Source organism: Jatropha curcas, chromosome 2 (assembly GCF_041381405.1).
Source record: "Jatropha curcas cultivar XTBG-Jc1 chromosome 2, XTBG_Jcur_1.0, whole genome shotgun sequence".
Lineage (NCBI taxonomy): Eukaryota > Viridiplantae > Streptophyta > Magnoliopsida > Malpighiales > Euphorbiaceae > Jatropha > Jatropha curcas.
Window position 1 is genome coordinate 31,067,693 of NC_143152.1, and position 18,720 is coordinate 31,086,412.

The 18,720-nt window shown below is 30.6% G+C and overlaps 3 protein-coding genes across 3 annotated transcripts; 1 reads left to right on the forward strand and 2 right to left on the reverse strand.

The window, feature by feature from the left end:
* Window positions 1–171: 171 nt before the first annotated feature.
* CJD1 (Chloroplast J-like domain 1) lies at window positions 172–5,497 on the reverse strand. The gene is made up of 10 exons (XM_012233930.4): window positions 5,262–5,497; window positions 4,766–4,862; window positions 4,552–4,656; window positions 4,339–4,416; window positions 3,804–3,859; window positions 3,574–3,631; window positions 2,755–2,880; window positions 2,529–2,624; window positions 1,378–1,449; window positions 172–413 (listed from the first exon to the last, which is right to left on the reverse strand). The coding sequence occupies exons 1-10, from the start codon at window positions 5,366–5,368 to the stop codon at window positions 351–353; spliced, it is 858 nt and encodes a 285-aa protein (XP_012089320.1). The 5' UTR covers window positions 5,369–5,497; the 3' UTR covers window positions 172–350.
* A 1,210-nt stretch (window positions 5,498–6,707) lies between these two features.
* On the reverse strand, window positions 6,708–8,065 carry LOC105647867 (transcription factor MYB15). The gene is made up of 3 exons (XM_012234091.4): window positions 7,700–8,065; window positions 7,490–7,619; window positions 6,708–7,252 (listed from the first exon to the last, which is right to left on the reverse strand). Exons 1-3 carry the CDS (start codon window positions 7,830–7,832, stop codon window positions 6,877–6,879), a joined length of 639 nt encoding a protein of 212 aa, XP_012089481.1. The 5' UTR covers window positions 7,833–8,065; the 3' UTR covers window positions 6,708–6,876.
* A 2,742-nt stretch (window positions 8,066–10,807) lies between these two features.
* LOC105647866 (putative terpene synthase 6) lies at window positions 10,808–13,503 on the forward strand. Its single transcript, XM_089717356.1, has 7 exons — window positions 10,808–10,969; window positions 11,126–11,399; window positions 11,493–11,865; window positions 11,987–12,205; window positions 12,309–12,450; window positions 12,555–12,803; window positions 12,988–13,503. The coding sequence occupies exons 1-7, from the start codon at window positions 10,808–10,810 to the stop codon at window positions 13,273–13,275; spliced, it is 1,707 nt and encodes a 568-aa protein (XP_089573482.1). The 3' UTR covers window positions 13,276–13,503.
* Window positions 13,504–18,720: the final 5,217 nt, after the last annotated feature.

The window sequence follows — 18,720 nt, forward strand, 5'->3', positions numbered from 1 at the left end:
AATCCACTCGCTTGATTAGTCCGAATTTGCATCAAACAAGCCCATAAAAGAGGCAAAGTGAGGCCTATGGTTAAAAGGAGAAAAGAGTTTAGCCTTCACATGACATCTTAAGGGCCTTTGGTAATAGCAACAAATTAAACAAGAAATTTGTCTAATGTTCAAAGCCGCATCAAAACAAATTGCAACTTCCATTAAAATTTAACCAAAATTTTTTTCCTATTAATTTTATTTTTTAATCTTACAAAGTTCCCCACACAATAGATTTGACCGCTAAATAAATTTAGAACGAAGCCAGTTTCTCAAAAGAAAAAAAGCCCAGCTGCATTGCTGTTGATCTTTTCACCAATACATTAACGATAGTATGATCCCAAAATGTACAGAATGATAGCTGAGGAAGTGGTGACTAACAGTTCCTGCAGATAAAATTGCGTTATTAGGATTGACACGACATTCACCACCAGTTGTTCATTCAGACAAATCATAAATAGATTAGCATGCAACGCTTAACAACAGAAATGTGTCTTGTAGAACTAAGTGATAGTCTCTTTCAATAACATAAAATATAAATTCATTTTAAGCACTGAACAGCAAAGCAATCACGGTAGTCTGTCAAATAGATGGACCAAATATTCAAGCAATATAGGAAACTGGAAATTAGTCTAGCAGATTATTGCTTAAATCATTGAACATTTGGAAATTTTAATTTCAAGACATTGGACTCCCTCACAGAAAAGATGTAGTTTAGTTGATTCGGCATAACCCAGGTCTCCCAGCAACCTAAAAATAGCCTTCAGGGAAATTTACCCGTTTTAATATAGGTAATATGCTTGTAATAATTTATCTCTGAGAAAATAGAATAAGTTAATTGAATAAGAATTTGAGCAGGTATGCCTCTTTTGAGATACATAACGCAATTCTAATCTTAGGAAGTGTAGGTTTCTCCATAGCAGTTACTCATAGATCCTAAAAATGTGAGGCTCAAAGTTACTGTTTTAATTTTAAACAATTTTCTTCCCGCCTGTGAGAAAAAATATACCTGCATTTGCCAATGTTCCTAACTCCTCTAATTCAGCCAAACCCCAATCCAAACTTCAGCCAAACAAATTTTCCACTTCTTGTCCTATGACAAATAGTGCACGTGCTAAAATCTAGTGCATGCAGTGCTAAAATCTAGTGCATGCAATGGCACTCAAGTTTATGTCAACAACTTGTTCTTTTCAGCTCCATGAACATAAATACAATCACCATAGTTTACAGACAATTCTGTGTGCATCCTAATTCTTATTCAGAAGTGTGTGCAATATTAAATAAAATCGACCCAAATTGTCCTAAGAACATTAAATATTCTGTTATTCGTGATAAAAACAAAGTAAGTACCTGATTATTGTATAGAAAAGCGGGTATATAACTGCCAGCAAACTCAATCAAATTCAAGATACCAGTGTATGCCTGCAAGAAACCAACCAAAAAACACTGATGATAAGAACATAGAAGAGAACCATCAGATAAAGAAATCTGAGCATAATAATTATAGGAACAGGGAAAGAATTAATTTAAATTGGTATCTTTCCAGTTCAGGAACTCTTAAAAGAATCTAATATTAAATATTTGCTGATTTAGAAGAATCTGCTATTAAGAATTTGCTGATTTAGAAGAATCTGCTTTTAAGAATTGCTGATTTTGTGTCAGATTTTATTTTGTATGATTTTAGGCCTCTAGTTGGTCAATTAAAGCCCATGGATTTTCTTCTGTAAATATTTTATTCTTTCCTTAATTAAGATGTAAACAGATCTGTATATAGCTATTCTAGGGGCTGGAAATCAGCTTGTAAATAGTATATAAGTGGAATTCTCCACCAAGAAAAGACACATCATTTTCTCCTAAACTCCCTTCAAGTTTGTCAGAACAAGTGGAGGTATTACAAAAGCAATTTAAATACAAAAAGGTTGAGCTTTCCCTGGGATGACCAAGGCGGTTTCTTGTCTGTATTCTCAATGTAAAGTTGAATTCCATCTACCATACAGTTCACAAGTGCAGACAGTGGGAAGTCAAATATTATACAGGATCAAAAAGCTACGGTGGTGACCCATTTTTTCCTAGGAATTTGCTTATTTAAAGAAAAAAAGCATGAATATATAGTAAGTAGATCAGTCATTGCTTGTAGGGATGGAACTACATTGTTTATGGGCCCACTCAAAATTATAGTCACAGCCCCACTAAAGAAATTTGCAATATAGCAGCCCTCTGTGTTATTGTACCTTTCATTCACACGCCTCATTTTTTTGTAAAACAAAGAAGGCGTCAAAAATACTACAGCTATCCCTACTTGCTTCTACTTTACATCTCCACTGCAATTTTGTTATGGATACTGAGACTGTCCTATATCATGCATATGAAGTTCTTAAGAATTTAAGATGAAGGCTATAAATCAATTGCTTACTACATGAGCTATCACATGAGGCTTTGGACCTGTTAATGTGTCTATGTTCTTCTTGAAGATACACAAACAAGTTGGGAAAACATCATACCAGAGAAGCAAAAGCGATACAGCCAAAAACTAGTGCAAGAGAACGGAGGAGTCGTTTTCCCATTCGCAATGCTCGCCCATCATCTTCACCATCTTCCTGCAGGGAAGATCACATCCAATATTTAAAAGACTGAAAATGCAGTTCAAGAATGTAGAAATGTTTAGAGGTTTATCCATAAATAATGTCTAATATGTTGGGAAAAGGCTGCAATCTAAGTTCCACTTACCGTAAATGTTGGAGATACAGGTGGTTCAAAGGATTTTAACTTCTCAAAAATTCTATATACGAATGCAAAAGCCAAAAACTGCAGAGGTTTGTAATCAGCATTGCGTTTGATAAGAATCCAAGCTATCTGCAGAAAGATAAGGGCAGGATGGGAGATGCATATCAATTAAAGAATAGAACGAACGTCTGAACATCAGAGAGGTCTGAGATATCAAATATTTAAGCTAATGTGTTACAGAAGCATTGGTAAGTAAAGAGCTTCATCAAGCATGAAGATTATTTATGCACATTCTTTTTTTTTTTTTTTTTATGAAGACCATAATACAATACTGAGGTTGCATAAAACACGAAACATGCAACAAACTTCTATTAACATTGCAGATGCAGAATGTGTTTAAACTTGCATGTATCAGCCAAATCAATCAGATCAAGTCAAATTGACCAACAGGTTTTGAATTTGATTCATGAAATAATCAATTGGCAAACCTCCATTTAGAACAAGGATAATCTTTGCAAGTTGTATTCAGACCTATGATAAATGCAGTTTTCAGACAACAAACATTATTGAGGCCCCTCCTGCCAGAACTTCAGTTCTGCATCATGAACCGTGCATGTTCTAGCGATTGGTGAAAGAAATAATTAAATAAATGAGTATGTCCTTATTGTATAATAAACTGATGACCACCACAAAATATGCAACATGCACACATAAAGGCAAAGAATCTACTAAAAACACAAGGCTGTGAACTAATAGCACCATGCACAATATCTATATTCCTAATCTCGTCTTTTAGCAAGGAAAACTCATTCCACTACTTACAAATGCACCAGATATTGCCAAATTGATGCGCATGTCTTGGATACTGGACTTGGCAAACCTGATAACATATTAGGAAATAAATATGAGGGGACATACAAGCACGAAAACCCTAAGAATATAGCTGAAGAAGCCACTATAATATGCAAAACAGAAGATTGTTTTTGTGTTCTCTCAACAAGTAATTAGAGTATGGGTTTTCAAGAAAATCAAATTCCATAACAAATACAAACCTTGGTCCCCATGGTACAATTGGCTGCTTATCAGCATATTTTATGTCCTTTGAAACCTGTGTTATACAAAATAAAATATAGAAGGATAATCATTGTAAGGCAGAAATAGATCCTGAAAACTAATTATCTTTTCAGAATATTAATGAAAACATCTCCAATTCTAAGTCTGAAGTTTCCAATAGAAATTTTCACAAATATTACACATAAATTTTACCAATTAAGAATTTTAGTTTTTCTGCAGCTTTAGGTGATAAATACCTAGCATAAACACTAAAATTAAATCCTCAGGGAAGATTTACATGAAAGATTTATCCTTTTTGTGATCACCACATATACCCATTAAGCAAAGAATTTTGCCAAACTATAAACAATCTCAAACCATTGCAGTAATTTAGAGAATCTTCAGATTACTAAAAAAGGTTCTAGATTTATGCAACCACTTAAGTAACAATATAGAAACGACTGCATATATAAAGTATGTTTCACCATGAACTCAAAGGTTCAAATAATACAAAGAAAGTGTCCAAAATCATACCTTAAATGAACCATAGGCTACACCCTTCTTACGACTTGTTAACTGTGACATCATCAGTTTATCATACGCCTTTTCAAGCTGGAAGTGGAAACAATATTTCTTATTATGAATACACCCACAGCAGCACAAGAACAAGCAAGTGGGAAATCAAAGATAATTTTATGAAAAATATACTCTTTTTACAACATGAGAAAATTAGATAAGTGCACCTACCAGAGAAGCAGTCACTTCATCACCTATGCTCTCAGCCTCCTTGAGCTTTTTTGTATATGCTGCCTTCACTTTGTCAAACCCCTCAAAGGGGCTCACGCCAAGGACCTGAAATACCCTAAATTAAAATAATTTAAACAAAAGAATAACCAATCTAGCAATTAAAGCATTTACAACTTCAACGTCCTCAGTGCAAACCAAGGTCATCCAATATTACCTCATATGGGTTTAGGTCACTATCTGGACTAGAACTTCCTGCTGCAGATGCAGCAACGCAAACCAGCCTTTTATTCTCTGGAACACTTCTAGAAAATCTGGTAAGGTTCATAGCAAAGGTTTATAAATCCATTGAAAATAAACCAATACAACAAAAGAAAGTCATACACTCAAAAGAAGGACAAAGAATAAGCAAAAAAATTGGAAATTGCGTCCCAAACAAATAATCTGTTTTGCAAATTCAGTGTCCAAATCGCAATTACTTTTGCAATACTTCCTCAGCAGCGAAACAATTTATAGAATTCTATCCGTCGATCATTGCTACAGAAGAATTCTATATGAAGCTTGAAATACTAATTTTAGCTATTTTACAGTGAACGACAAGATTGGGCTTGCGAAATGTGGGAGGTACAGAGGAATTAATTGAATATAACATTTCTGTTTGGTTGCTGAGAAAAATGCAGAGTATTGAATTTTACAGATTGAAAACAACTTACCTGATAATCGTAGGAGCAAAAATTGAAAGCGAGTGTTTGAGATTGCAATTTCTCAGCGCAATTTGGGGTTTAGCGCAGTTAAAGACATATGAGATCGCCAAAGCCATTGCTTTGACTGTTAGCGAGTATGCTGACGGGAAATTCAGTTTAGGGTTCTGGAGAGGGTTTTGGTACAAGGTAGCTTCTATCCGTTGTGTCCAATACGGAAATTCAAGTTCGGTGAATTGAATTACCGGGAATTCCCCTTTTGTTTTTCTTTTTAATTATTTTCACCCTGTTTTTTATTTTCTCCGCCCCATAGGTTATAGAATTATTCACTCCAAAATTAGGGTTTATTAACCAATTATCATAGGGTAATTATTTACTTATTCCATGCATTCAACCATACATCAAACCAAGCAATAACAGTTTTTTTCTTTTTTTTAAATGTTATTTTTTTATTTTATTTTATTATTATTAAATTTTAATTTATTGATTTTTTAAAATATTAAAAAAGAGGTATTCAAACTTATATCTATCATGTATGTATTTACCGCTATATAACTATAAAATTTTAAATATTTATAATATTAAAATAATACAAGCCTTTCATTTTTTATGTGTTTAATATTATAATTCATTGTCTTTGTTTTTTATTTTTAAATACTATATAAAAATAAAAAGAATATTAATTAAGTTAACTCAATTGTCTAAAAAATAAAAGTATCATCTGCATTTAGTATAAATTTAAAATTGAAAGAAACTTAATTAAATGTGATTAAAATAATAGGGCATATTGCTTTATTAGCTTTCAACAACGATTGAATTTTAGCAGAAGGATTGTTTGTAGAAACGGGCATATTGCTCGGGTTCAGTTAGATTCAATATAGGGGCATATTGCAGCAAGAGGTAAGCCGGGCCTACAGGTATAGGGGAAGTGTTGCCAAACTGTCAAAGAGATGGTACCTTGCATCTTTTTTAAATTTGTTGACATTTTAGATTCTAATGAAACCGAATTATTAGCCATTTTTAATGCATTTTATATTTTCTGGGAATCATATTACAAATTAAAAAGTTTTAATAAGTTTGATTCGACTATTACTCAGTTAAATCATATTGATTTGATGCATGTCGTAAGAAATATCAATCATTTCACATATTACTTAGCAAAAACAAGTGTTGAGTCCAAAGTACTTTTTTTGACTTGCATATAACAACTAAGACTTATATTGTTTCGATATTTACAGGTTTTTTTTTTTTTTTTAGCTTATCTTTTATTATCTCGAGAGAAAATATCTATTTTTATTTTATACCGTTGTAAAAAGTTCTATCTAATCAGATTTTTTCATTTATCAAACTCAAGTGTAGTTTTGGGTAAATAAATTGATTACCCTTCTCCTCTCCTTCTATCCCAAACTGGTATAAATTAATATGCTATTTTTCTATTATTTACGCGTAATTAACACATTCTTAAGCATGAAATCTGTGGGGATTTATTGCATTAATTTGAAGGGAAAAAATTACAGAAACATTAATGTTAATCAATTCTTACGTACCATTGAAAATGAAGGAAGACAAGTAATTACAAAAACAAAAATAACCCATATATACTATACTACAGTTCTACTGCCATAAATCAATTTCCATCAACTTCTCTAGAGTAATTTCTTGTTTTCATGAAAATGTCATACCAAAACGCCGTGTCGCTTATAGTATTCAAACCATCAACGACAGCTTCTACATTTGCAAAAGCACTGGATAACTCATCATGGGATGACTGTTGTGAGAAAGCTGATGCGTGATCATGACCAGCAGAAATATTTACATTCTCTGATGATCTAATTGCGTTGTTTTTCACTGTCCTTTTTGACTTTTTACTGCAGTTACCAGAACTGCCTGTGCTTGAACTACCATATTTCTCCTCATCAAATCTCTTCTTTAGATGGCTATGCCAATAATTCTTTATCTCGTTGTCTGTTCTTCCTGGTAATTTTGCTGCTATTGTCGACCATCTGAGAATCATTTTTATATATATTACATAAAATTTTAATTTCATAATCTTAAACATACCCACTTAAGAGTTAAAGCATCTTAATAAGAAAAAAAATACGTAAAATCATTAATCTTCTGGCTATAAGAATCGAATGTAAATAAGAAGGAGAGTAGATCGACTCGCTAACTGAACCAATTTCTGAAATTAATTATGTATCTAATAACTATTAATTTGTAGTATATATTTAATTACCTACCTGTTTCCAAGAATCTGACGTAGCTTAATGATAGTTTCTTCTTCTTCATCTGTGAAGTTTCCTCTTTTGATATCTGGCCTCAAGTAATTTATCCATCTAAGCCTGCAACTCTTTCCACACCTTAATAAACCTAATTAAAAGAAGAGAAAATAATTAAGTTATTGTACACATAATAAGGAAATTAATTAATAAACATATATAAAAACTGACCTGCTTGCCTAGGTAGAGCTCGCCAGTTGCCATGGCCATAACGCTGGATGTAAGAGATCAAGATTTGATCTTCTTCAGGTGTCCATGGTCCCTTCTTCAACCCCATATTTTCACAGCAAGGAATTCTCACCATTTTTTTTCTATCTCTTTTTGAGCTTTTGATATTATGGATATATTTTTTTTCTGATCTCTGTTTTTGGTATTTTTGGAACTGAAAACTTTCAAGATGATGATCGACAATGTCTTTTTGTTTCTTCTCTCACGTTCTCGAAATGGGAAAAGAATTGCATGGTTTTCAAAAGTTAAATATTCCTTTTTGTTTCATTTAAATATTTCTCACATATACAGCGATCGTTGATGACTAAGCCATGATTCATCGAAGAACTCTTCAGCTCACTTTTTTTTTTTTTGTTTGATTTTGAAGTATGTGACGATATTCCGTTGTCACACGTGTATATGTAATGTAATGTAAGAAATATTGAAAATACTTTTAAATTATAGAAAAACATGAATTTTTTATATGAAATACTTTTAGAAATTAAAAATGTTTAGAGTCTAAAAAAATTGTGAAAATAATAACTTTTTTTTATGCATTGAAAATTAAAAAAGAAAAAAGAAAACATCAGAGTTCAAATTTTCAATTTAGCATTAGGTAGAGGTCAACTTGTAATTATTCACACAATACACTTCTGAATGTAATTATAACATGGATATACTTTGATTTGAAATTTCAAAAAAAAAAAAAAAGGCCACCACTGTACATATTGGTTGCTTTTTTAAGAGATTGATGTGTATCTTTGTGTGTGTGTCTTATAGTCAAAATTAGTATGCGCGATGAACGAGAGTGGACAAAGCAAGCCCATTTGGCCCACCACGCAAAATCGATTGGGCCTGTTGAACTTTTTGATAAATGTACACGTGCTTTTTTTTTTTTTTTTTTGAGAATTAGCTAAAATTAATCACTATATGCTTGATTTTTTCGAAAATACATTACTTCTTCCTTAGTATTAACAGTTCTCACGCATAAAAATATAATTTAGTGGTAGGTGCATTTTCAATTTTCAACCTTGCACACAATTAATATATATATATATATATAGTAAATCATGGCACATATATGTAAAATACGGGTCAGAGAGCTTATTATTTTGCCTATATAAAGATTCAAAAATATTAATTTAATATATTATTAATTAGTTAATTTAAATATATAGAATTTTGGTGAAATATATTTATGTATATGAAAACATAAATTAATTGATTTGATGTTTTAATAAACCTTTTCTTTTTCTTTTCTCCTTTTTTGCAATCAACAAAATTTCAGTCACATGTTCCTTTATTGAGAATGTCGAGAATCAAAGTCAAGACGTGTGTGGTGATTTGTTGGTTGTTGGGCTCACCAAGAAGACCACATTTTCGAACTTTTATTGTTGTCTTTAATGTGATCACATTTCATAATTAAAACCTTAATTACCCTGAATGTGAAATATTCGATATTTAATATTCATACTTTAAAATTTTAATTTTATCATCTTTTAGTGAAAATGCAATGAATTCCAAACCAAATAGGCTGAATATATAAATTCAATTTTGAACTTTGAAATTTTAATTTTATGGTACCTTAAACTTTACGGATGATCTATCGTGTATTTGAATTTGTAAATTTTGGTAATATTACACACTTTTCGACACTAATATCAATAGTTTTTAGAATTTTTAGTTTTTATTTGCAAAATATCAAATTGATATGTACTTAACATGACTTTTAAAATAATAATTTTCATAAATTTTGACTTTTTAATTAGTGTTTAATTGATCTAATTTTGCAAGTTAAAGTATTCAATAAAACCAATTCAAGATATTTGAATCATATATAAGAAATCATTTGAATGCATTTGAATCAATTTATTGACTTAAAATATAAGAAATCATCGTAACGAGACTGGTTGATGGCATTATAACAAAAATCTTGACTTGGTGTCAAGATATTTTAATTAAATCTTCAAAAATTTCTTGGCACATTGTAGAAATTTCCGGGAAAGTGGTCCTAAAGCTGCAGGATTTAGTGGGGGAGGAAAATCCAGGACCTTTGCCGACATTAGATTTGGTAAGAGAAAGTGAGCTTAAGCAAGCAATGGGCAAATTTTGTTTTGTTCAAAAAGGCATTTCTCACACCATCGTTTGGTTGACTATATAGGATTTTTTTTACCGTTATATATAAGTTTAAATTTTGAAAAATGTGCTTCATTTTAAATTTAAAGTTAATGTATGCATAAATTTGATTTAAGGATATAATTTTACGCAGAAGTATTAAATTAAATTTGAGTTTCTTAATTTTCATAATGTCAAAGGAAATCAAGTAAAGAGCATTTAAATATCCTTGAACCTCTAAACATATAAAATTTTAAATTAAGAATTTTTATAGAGAGATTTGAGAAAAGGAAGAGAGATATTAAGCAAAAAAAAAAAAAAAAAACGGCATAGTTTTGACTTTTCAATATTTTATAGTGTAATTTCATGCTCTGCGGTCTTGATGGGCTTCCTGGGCTGAAAAGAAGTGATATGGGCTATCCATGAGAGGATTTTACAAGGGGCCTTTGGTTAATGTTTGTTGATTGTTGTTCATCATCTCTGTAATATATTATTATCCAGTAAAAGGCTCAGATTTGTCTCTAAAGCCTGCATCATTTATTTGGCGGCACTCTTTAAGTTCGCGGAAATTTATTAACGATAATATATTTTTATATTTAAGTAATAACTATATCATTTACTAAAATAAAGTATAAAAATATAGAATCATAATTGAACTGTTACAAAATTATTTTATAGAATTTTTTCATATAAACTTCGGTAAGATAATATTAAGAAGGACTTCCTGCAGATGAAAATTTTAATTTGATTCATTCATATGCTAGCATGTTTGATACGTTCGAGAAAGAAAAATATTTATCAGCATTCTGTTCGAGAAAGAAAAATAAGATATCTATTAATAAGAATTTCCTATCTGGATAAGCTTTCCCATGCTAGTAGTTGGCTACTAAAGATAATAATATAATTAACTGTGATGTGAATCCTTTTCTATAAGTATAGCCTTGGGTTTACCTTGAAATGAGCAATAAGAAGCCTTTCTCTTCTCCTGCTATCAGAGAAATGGGAACACAAGCTCATCCCACAGCTGCTAACTTAGACCAAAACCATGATCGTCCATTGGCAAACTTCCCCCCTACTGTGTGGGGTTCTAACTTTGCTTCACTGTCCTTATTCAACCAGGTATAATTGTTAATCACTAATCAACCATTATTACACATATTGAAATTTAATTACTAACTCAAAAATAAGTTCAGCATCAACCATTTAACCACACTTGTTAACTTTTTTTTCTCGTTCTTTTATAATATTTACTATATGTTTGTTTATTTGATGCAGGAAATTGAATCCTGTACCAAAAAGGTAGAAGATCTAAAAGAAAAGGTGAAGGAAAAGCTGGCTGCGTCTAAAGAGAATTTAGCGAAGAACATAGGATTCATTGATTTATTATGCCGACTTGGTGTATCTTATCATTTTGAGAAAGAAATTGATGAACAGTCACATCATATTTTTAATGTCATCCATGATGATATTGGTAATATTGACTACGATATCTACACAGTGGCGCTTCTATTTCGAGTTTTAAGACAACATGGGTTCCAAGTGCCTTGTAGTGAGTATCTGGCTACCTGATCTGTTGCATATATATATAGTAAAGATAGTTGCATGTGTGGTTACTAATGAAGTCAATATTATGGTGAATCAGATGTGTTTCAAAAATTCAAGGACAGCGAAGGAAAATTCAAAGAGGACATAACAAAAGATGTGAAAAGCATTCTTAGCCTTTATGAAGCTACATTTGTGAGCATGCGAGGAGAAGATATTCTAGATGAAGCACTTGTTTTTGTAAGGCCACATTTGGAGTGTTTTGCTACGCAGTCAAGCTCTAATCTTGCGAAACACATAAAGGATGCTTTGAGTTTGCCCTTCCATAGAGGCCTTCCAAGAGTAGAGGCTAGAAAGTACATCTCTTTCTGCGAACAGGAGGAATCCCATGATGAAACTTTACTTAAGTTTGCAAAGTTAGATTATAATCGACTCCAATTACTATACAAACAAGAGTTAGGCATTGTCTCCAGGTATATATGTATATATATATATATACACACACATGCGCACACACACTAAGATTCATTGATTAGTAGTAATTATGATCGTTAAATTTGATATTAATTTTGTTATCTTGTGTAATTTAATCAGGTGGTGGAAAGAAATAAATATTACGGAGAAACTTCCATATGCAAGAGAGAGAATTGTAGAAGGATATTTTATAGGAATTGGAGTCCACTTTGAGCCACAGTTTGGTCTTTCACGTATTCTTGTTGGAAAGTGTGTAGAGTTGCTGGCACTGGTGGATGATACATATGATTCTTATGGTACATTTGAAGAACTAAAATGCTTTACTGATGCATTAAAGAGGTTAATTTGACATCCTAATTAACTTCTTTGTTCCTTGTTTCATCTCTCCACTCTACACTAGGTTTTTGAACGAGATATTTTTTTTTTTACTTGTAACTTCCAGGAGCAATATTAATGCCATTGATGAGCTACCTACAGATTATTTGAAGATTCTTTATAAAGCAGTCTTGATTTTCTTTGACGAGTGGGTGACTGACGAAAGAAAGGAAGGAGGAACCTTTTGTCTCAACTATACCAAAGAGAAAGTATATGATTTATCCCTGCCATGATTTAATGCCTAATATGCTACAGAAAGTATTAACTTACACCCATTTTTCTTTCTTTTTTTTTTTTTTTTTTCTAATTTTAGTTCAAAGAATTGGCAAGATCCTATCTTACAGAGACGAAGTGGTTTTACGATCGACATTTGCCATCATTCGACGAGTATATGCGTAACGCATTAATCTCAAGCACATTTGCTTTATTATCAGCAGTGACCGCTGTTGGAATGGGAAAACTTGCAGGTGTTAAAGAATTTCAGTGGCTACAAAGTAATCCCAGAATTGTTGATTCTTCCAAATTCTTTGGCCGTTTGATAAATGACATGGTAGCCCGCCAGGTATATTTATTTCTTTCTCTAATAAATTGATCTATGACGTCAAGATCTTCTTACAACCTAATATCTCCTGTAACTTTGACGCCTAGGTTTGGGTTTGGAGTATAAAGATCAAACAATTTTCTCTTAGTTATAATATTATATGTACTATATTTTCAAGTAATTAATGTTTATTTAAATTTTAAAGGACGAACAAAAGGAAGGACATTGTTTAGCTGGAGATTGCTACATGAGACAATATGGTGTTTCGAAAGAGAAGGCAATGGAAGAGCTTCGAAAAATATGTGACAATGCCTGGAAAGTTATGAATGAAGAATTGATGAAACCAAATGAAGTGCCAATGCCTCTTCTTATGACTAATATAAACCTTGCTCGTGTAATGGAAGTTGTTTATCAGTGTGGAGACGCATTTACCTACTCTTCAGGTCTGAAAGATTACATCAAATTAGTGCTCCTCCAACCAATTCCTGAATGAAAATCTGATCCCCGTGTTTGATTTTTGTTTCTTTGTTCCTAAAAAAAAACTTCTTTTTCATTTCTAATAATGTATTGGCCGATCGGGTTGTCATTAAATTAAGTTAAGTTAATTCAATCTGGAAGAATGGAAGTTCAATTAGAGCCTGCAAGGAGATGGATTTCTTTGTGATAAGTGTATTGCAAAGTTTGCTAATTATGTGATAAGTGTCAGTGTTAAGGATGTGACTCTAAACAAAAATAAGAAACAAAAGTGTTTGAAATCGAATAAATTGTTTCTTTGTGTCTGAAGATTTGAAGTGAAAATCCAACATATAATTCTATCATTCTAATTTTGTTGATTTCAATTGAAAAATTGTTAAAGGATTAAAATTTCTGTTTTCTTTTTTAACTACTCTAAATAAGTTTAAGAAACAAAAGAGAAGGCAAAAACAAAGATTTTGATGGAAGCCAAATGAAGTGAAATGTTTTATGTGTCTAAACAATTGAAAGTGAAAATTCTCCTCAGTTTGCTTTGTCATTAACTGTGTGGGTTTCTATCCTAAGAAGGGAAAATAATTATTTCATCCCTGAGATTTTACAAAATTAACTAAATCGTTCTCGTATTTTAGTATACTAGGTATTTAGCCCTTAAGATTGGATTCCTCTTCTTAAACCGTCATTTCGTCGAATTTTATTGCTTTTTGCCATTAAATGCCTAATACCAGACTAAATGTCCTTTTGATAACACAAAAATTACGATCACTACCCAAATCTCTTCATTTCTCCAAATCTCCATTCCTGCAACTGTATAAACCTAATAAATAAATACATTGAAAAAATTATTAGAGTCGTATCTCATTTTGCCGTTCAAGGCATCTCTCCATCCATCCATCGCAAATATTACTCTTAAAGGTAATCATCTACCCATTTCTCTCCTCTCCCATACACTCTCTATCTCTCTCTATCAATTTCATTTAAAAGAAATAAGAAAAAGCGAAAAAACATGATAAGAAAATAAAAAAATGTAATCTGAAAAATGAATGATAAAATAAAAAAATGAAGAAAAAAGTATAAACAAGTCTATTTCTAGTAAAAAAAAGTGATATTGTCAAGTTTTTACTGCACCGTTCACCATCTCAATACCACCTTCTTTATTGGATCTCCACACCACTGCTTCTCTGTTTCTCCTCCTCCATAAAGACTTCATATGCAGCTCGACCACTATGACTAAGTCGCTTTTTGAGGTGGTGCTGTAGCCATAATTGTTTTCTCCCCATCCCGATCGCACTCACACCTACAGTGCGATTCGATCGGCCTCCAAACCTCGTAACAGAGATCGATGGAGTTATACCATATATTTCTGTTTTTAAACAAAGAGAGTCCATTTTTGTGATGCCATCTCTCATCTTCTTCATCATCCTCTTAAAAAAATAAGAGGTGAGAGAGAGAAGGCAATGAAAGAGCTTCGAAAAATATGTGACAATGCATGAAAAGATACGAATGAGGAATTGATGAAACCAAGTCCAGTGCCAATGCCTCTTCTTATGACTAACATAAACGGTGGTCGTGTAATGGAAGTTGTTTATTATCGGTACTTTCGCGACGCATATACCTATTCATCAAGTCTGAAATATTACAATTTAGTGCTCCTCCAATCAATTCCTGAATGAAATCTGACCTGGAAATGATAATATAATTCCTTGTCTTTGACTTTTGTAATCTGACCTGAAATCTGACTTCCTCTCTAAGAGGGGAAAGAGAGAGAGAAAATAGAGGAATTATTTATTTTTATGGCCAATTTTTATGTTACATTATTTTTGTCTTTTCTATTCATTTACATTTAAGACAAAGATTATAGTGAATTGATTACCAAGAATATAATCAGAGGGTCGTTACAAATATAAAATTCTCCACTTTGTATGGATAAATGATAATAATTAATAGTTATATAATAAAAAAATTAAAAATATATATAAAAAATAAATCAGCATTTCAAAACTTTAATTTTGTGTCATGTCAACTTTGAAAGTTTTGTTTTTATATATTTATATAGATATGGTTATTGATTTTTTTATAATATAATAAAAGTGATAAATATTAAATATTATAATATATATATGTAAACAAAATGAATAAGTATTATAAAAAATTATTGAAATGGAATACAAAAATAAAATTTTATTATTGGACCAAGGTTAAAAAATAAAATAATAAAAACTCAAAAAAATAATACCTTTAAAATTAAGAATTAAATCAATAAAGAGAAAAGTACTTGATATAAAATGATAATGAATCCTATAGCCAAAGCAAAATAAATTTTTTTATAGTGATTTTTTCTATAAAAATTAAATATGTATTGATAATCTATAATAAAGTGATAAATTAGTAAGATTTCTATTAATTTATAATTATAATTCCTAAATAATTCATACATCTTATGTTTTATTATTGCTAAGTATAACAATAAATTTAAATAATCAGTATCAATTTGAAGTTATCAATTTACATTTTATTATTTTGTTAATATTTTATTTGAATGGTCTTTTACTTAGATTTTTAGTAAATTAAATTAATATAAATAATTAACTTTTTATGCAACAAGATAGCTCACTGATTAATATTAAGAAAATTAAAATATTAATTTGAATAATAAAATATTAAGATTCCTAATTTAGTTAAAATATTAACGATAAATATTAGTTTTTTGTGTTAAAATGTACAAAGTTCATGATTTATTTGACCATCAAATCTAAAGATTTATATGAATTTTTTTTTTTTTTGCACGGGTATATATTTATAAGTACAATTTTCATGTATACATTAAAATTATTATATATATATATATATATATTAAATAATTTTCAATAAAACAAAAGTATAATTATTTTGCAAAAATTGATCATCATTAATTAAATGAAATACAACCAATAATTATAATGAAAGTTTATTTTAGTGTAAAGAATCAAAATTAAATAATTCTCGATAATACAATTTTACTAAAATTCTGATTTAAAACTTGTAAATTACATTGATATGAATTAAAGATAATATAAATTAACTAATAAGGAATTAGTTGAGACAGTAAGTGACCTTAACTTCTGTAAGGATAATAATATAAATTTGGTCTTTGACATGCATATTTTACCGAAAAGGCAAAAAATATTTACATTCTAACGCAAGAGCGGGATTACACCTCCTGGTTTCAAAAAAATATAACATAAATTAATTTACCCACTCGGGATACATGGCACTGTGCTAAGCAATACATCCATTTAGATTTTGGATTGTGTAGCTTCTAAGGCCCAATGGGCCACTTTGAGCCTCAATTTGCCTTTTCTCATAACCTTTTATTTCATGAATATGGTGTTCCAAAGGTGATGGAAGCTAAAGAGCTCAAAAAAGATGCATGAAATTAATTGGTCGACTATATGAATCATTTATTTTTAATACATGTTCAAATCAAATTAATATCAAACCAAAGTAACACAAAAGTCGAAAATGATACAATAAATGAATGAAATAATATGATAGATTACGCAATATGTGTAGTCTGTTCTTTTTCTTGACTATCTAAATTGATAAAAAGAAAAAAATTCTCACTCTAGACCTCAAACTCTTCACATTAATGAACCAATCAGATCGTATATGATTAGCAACGAAAAATAAATTATTACAATAAGAATAATGATTTATTTTGTTCCAACTTCTATAGAACACACATGGATGGGTTTGCAAACCACCACCTGTTTGTGAAATCTGTGTCCTGTAGAAGTTGGAAGAAAATAAATTAATGAAAGAGGATCATGCCATCATATATTAAATTATACAAAACCAGAATCTAATGCTGTCACTGTTTTGGATTTTTGTTTTCAGCTTTTATAATTAAAATATTAAAAATCTTCAGTGATTATGTTATAATGCAGCGTAGTCTGTTGCCTGTTAATTATGTAAGCAACCATCAGCACTTTCATTTTTATTTTTTTCTAATTTTTCTTATGAACTCCAAGGAACATGGCACACGTAAGATGTCACAAATGTCAGTGTACTCACCCACGTATATTTACACTTCATATTTATTTTCATAAGTTATGAATTTTTATATAATATTTTAGAAAGGCATCACGCATGGCATATATGCAAATCCTTAATTAAAGCAAACATAATTTTTTTATTAATCATTAAATTAAATTAATAAATACGCGTGATAGCAAGGCGAGCAATTATTCTATCTTTTCTTGAAAACGAAAGGGTTATCAAGAATAATATACTATTAAACATCCATTCCAATTGAAAATATATAATAATATTAAATTAAACTTATCCTAGGTGAAATTAATCAAATGTATATCATTTTATTTATTTATTTATTATTAGTTCTCAAGAATCATGCTTTTTGGAAGATATTGGGTTTCATTAGGGTTCCATCATGCCCGCATATTTCTTGCTAGCCAATTTGGTGCAATATTAAATTTGTAAATTATTTAATTAGACGTTGATTAGAGTGGGAGTACTTAAAAAATTAATATCACTAAATCAAAATTAATTTTTCAAGGTTGAATTATATATATACGTATGTAGTATAATTTTTTTTAGGCACAAAATAGGACGTCTTGTGTGGTAAATAGTTTGCCACGAGAGCAGGAAAAGTTTCTTTTGTTGCCTACGGGTCCCTCTAAGCCCTACTTCGTAGTTGATACGTTAAAGTGTCCTTTGCTCCATGTATGTACCTTCAGTTGTCCGGCATATCAAAGCACTTGGGTGAGTATGCGTAGGCCCCTCCTCCTAAAGCCAAAGTGACTTTTTAGGCTCCACTTGTTTCCCTGTGGTATTTTGAAGAAAAATATTTTCCCTAATTTTTTATTATTATTATTTGAGGAATTTATAAAATTGAATCAAGGAAAATATTTTTCTGAATAAAAAATAAATCATTTGAAAAATATTTTTAAAAAAAATACAAATTATTTTTTGAAAATAACCAGAGCCTTCATCTTGTATATATTTACAATTTTATCCTTGACATGGCATGGACAATATTAAAATTATTAATATTTTTTTTTTTTAAGGATCCCAAACACTGTGAGAGGACTTCTCTCCCCACGTGTGTATCTACAAAATATAAATGCAAATGATTTTTATTTATTTATTTATTAATATTCGAGACTGCTCGCTTTTCAAAAAATTGATAAGATGAAATACAGTAACAACGTCTCATCTCATCCACGCTTTAAGGAAAATAAAACCAGAAATTAAAAAAGTGATAATTTTAGTGGAGACAGATGTGCAAAACGTCGAGTGGCAACTGGCAAATGTTTAGTAAGTGCCCCACTCACATAATCATTTTTGCATTTGCTAGGCCTAGCTTCTGCCACCATATTTATGTCACTGTAAAATTTAACCAAACAATTGAGTTTGCTAACTATAGTTAATTGAAAAGACTTAAATTGTTGAGTCAAATGGCCAACTA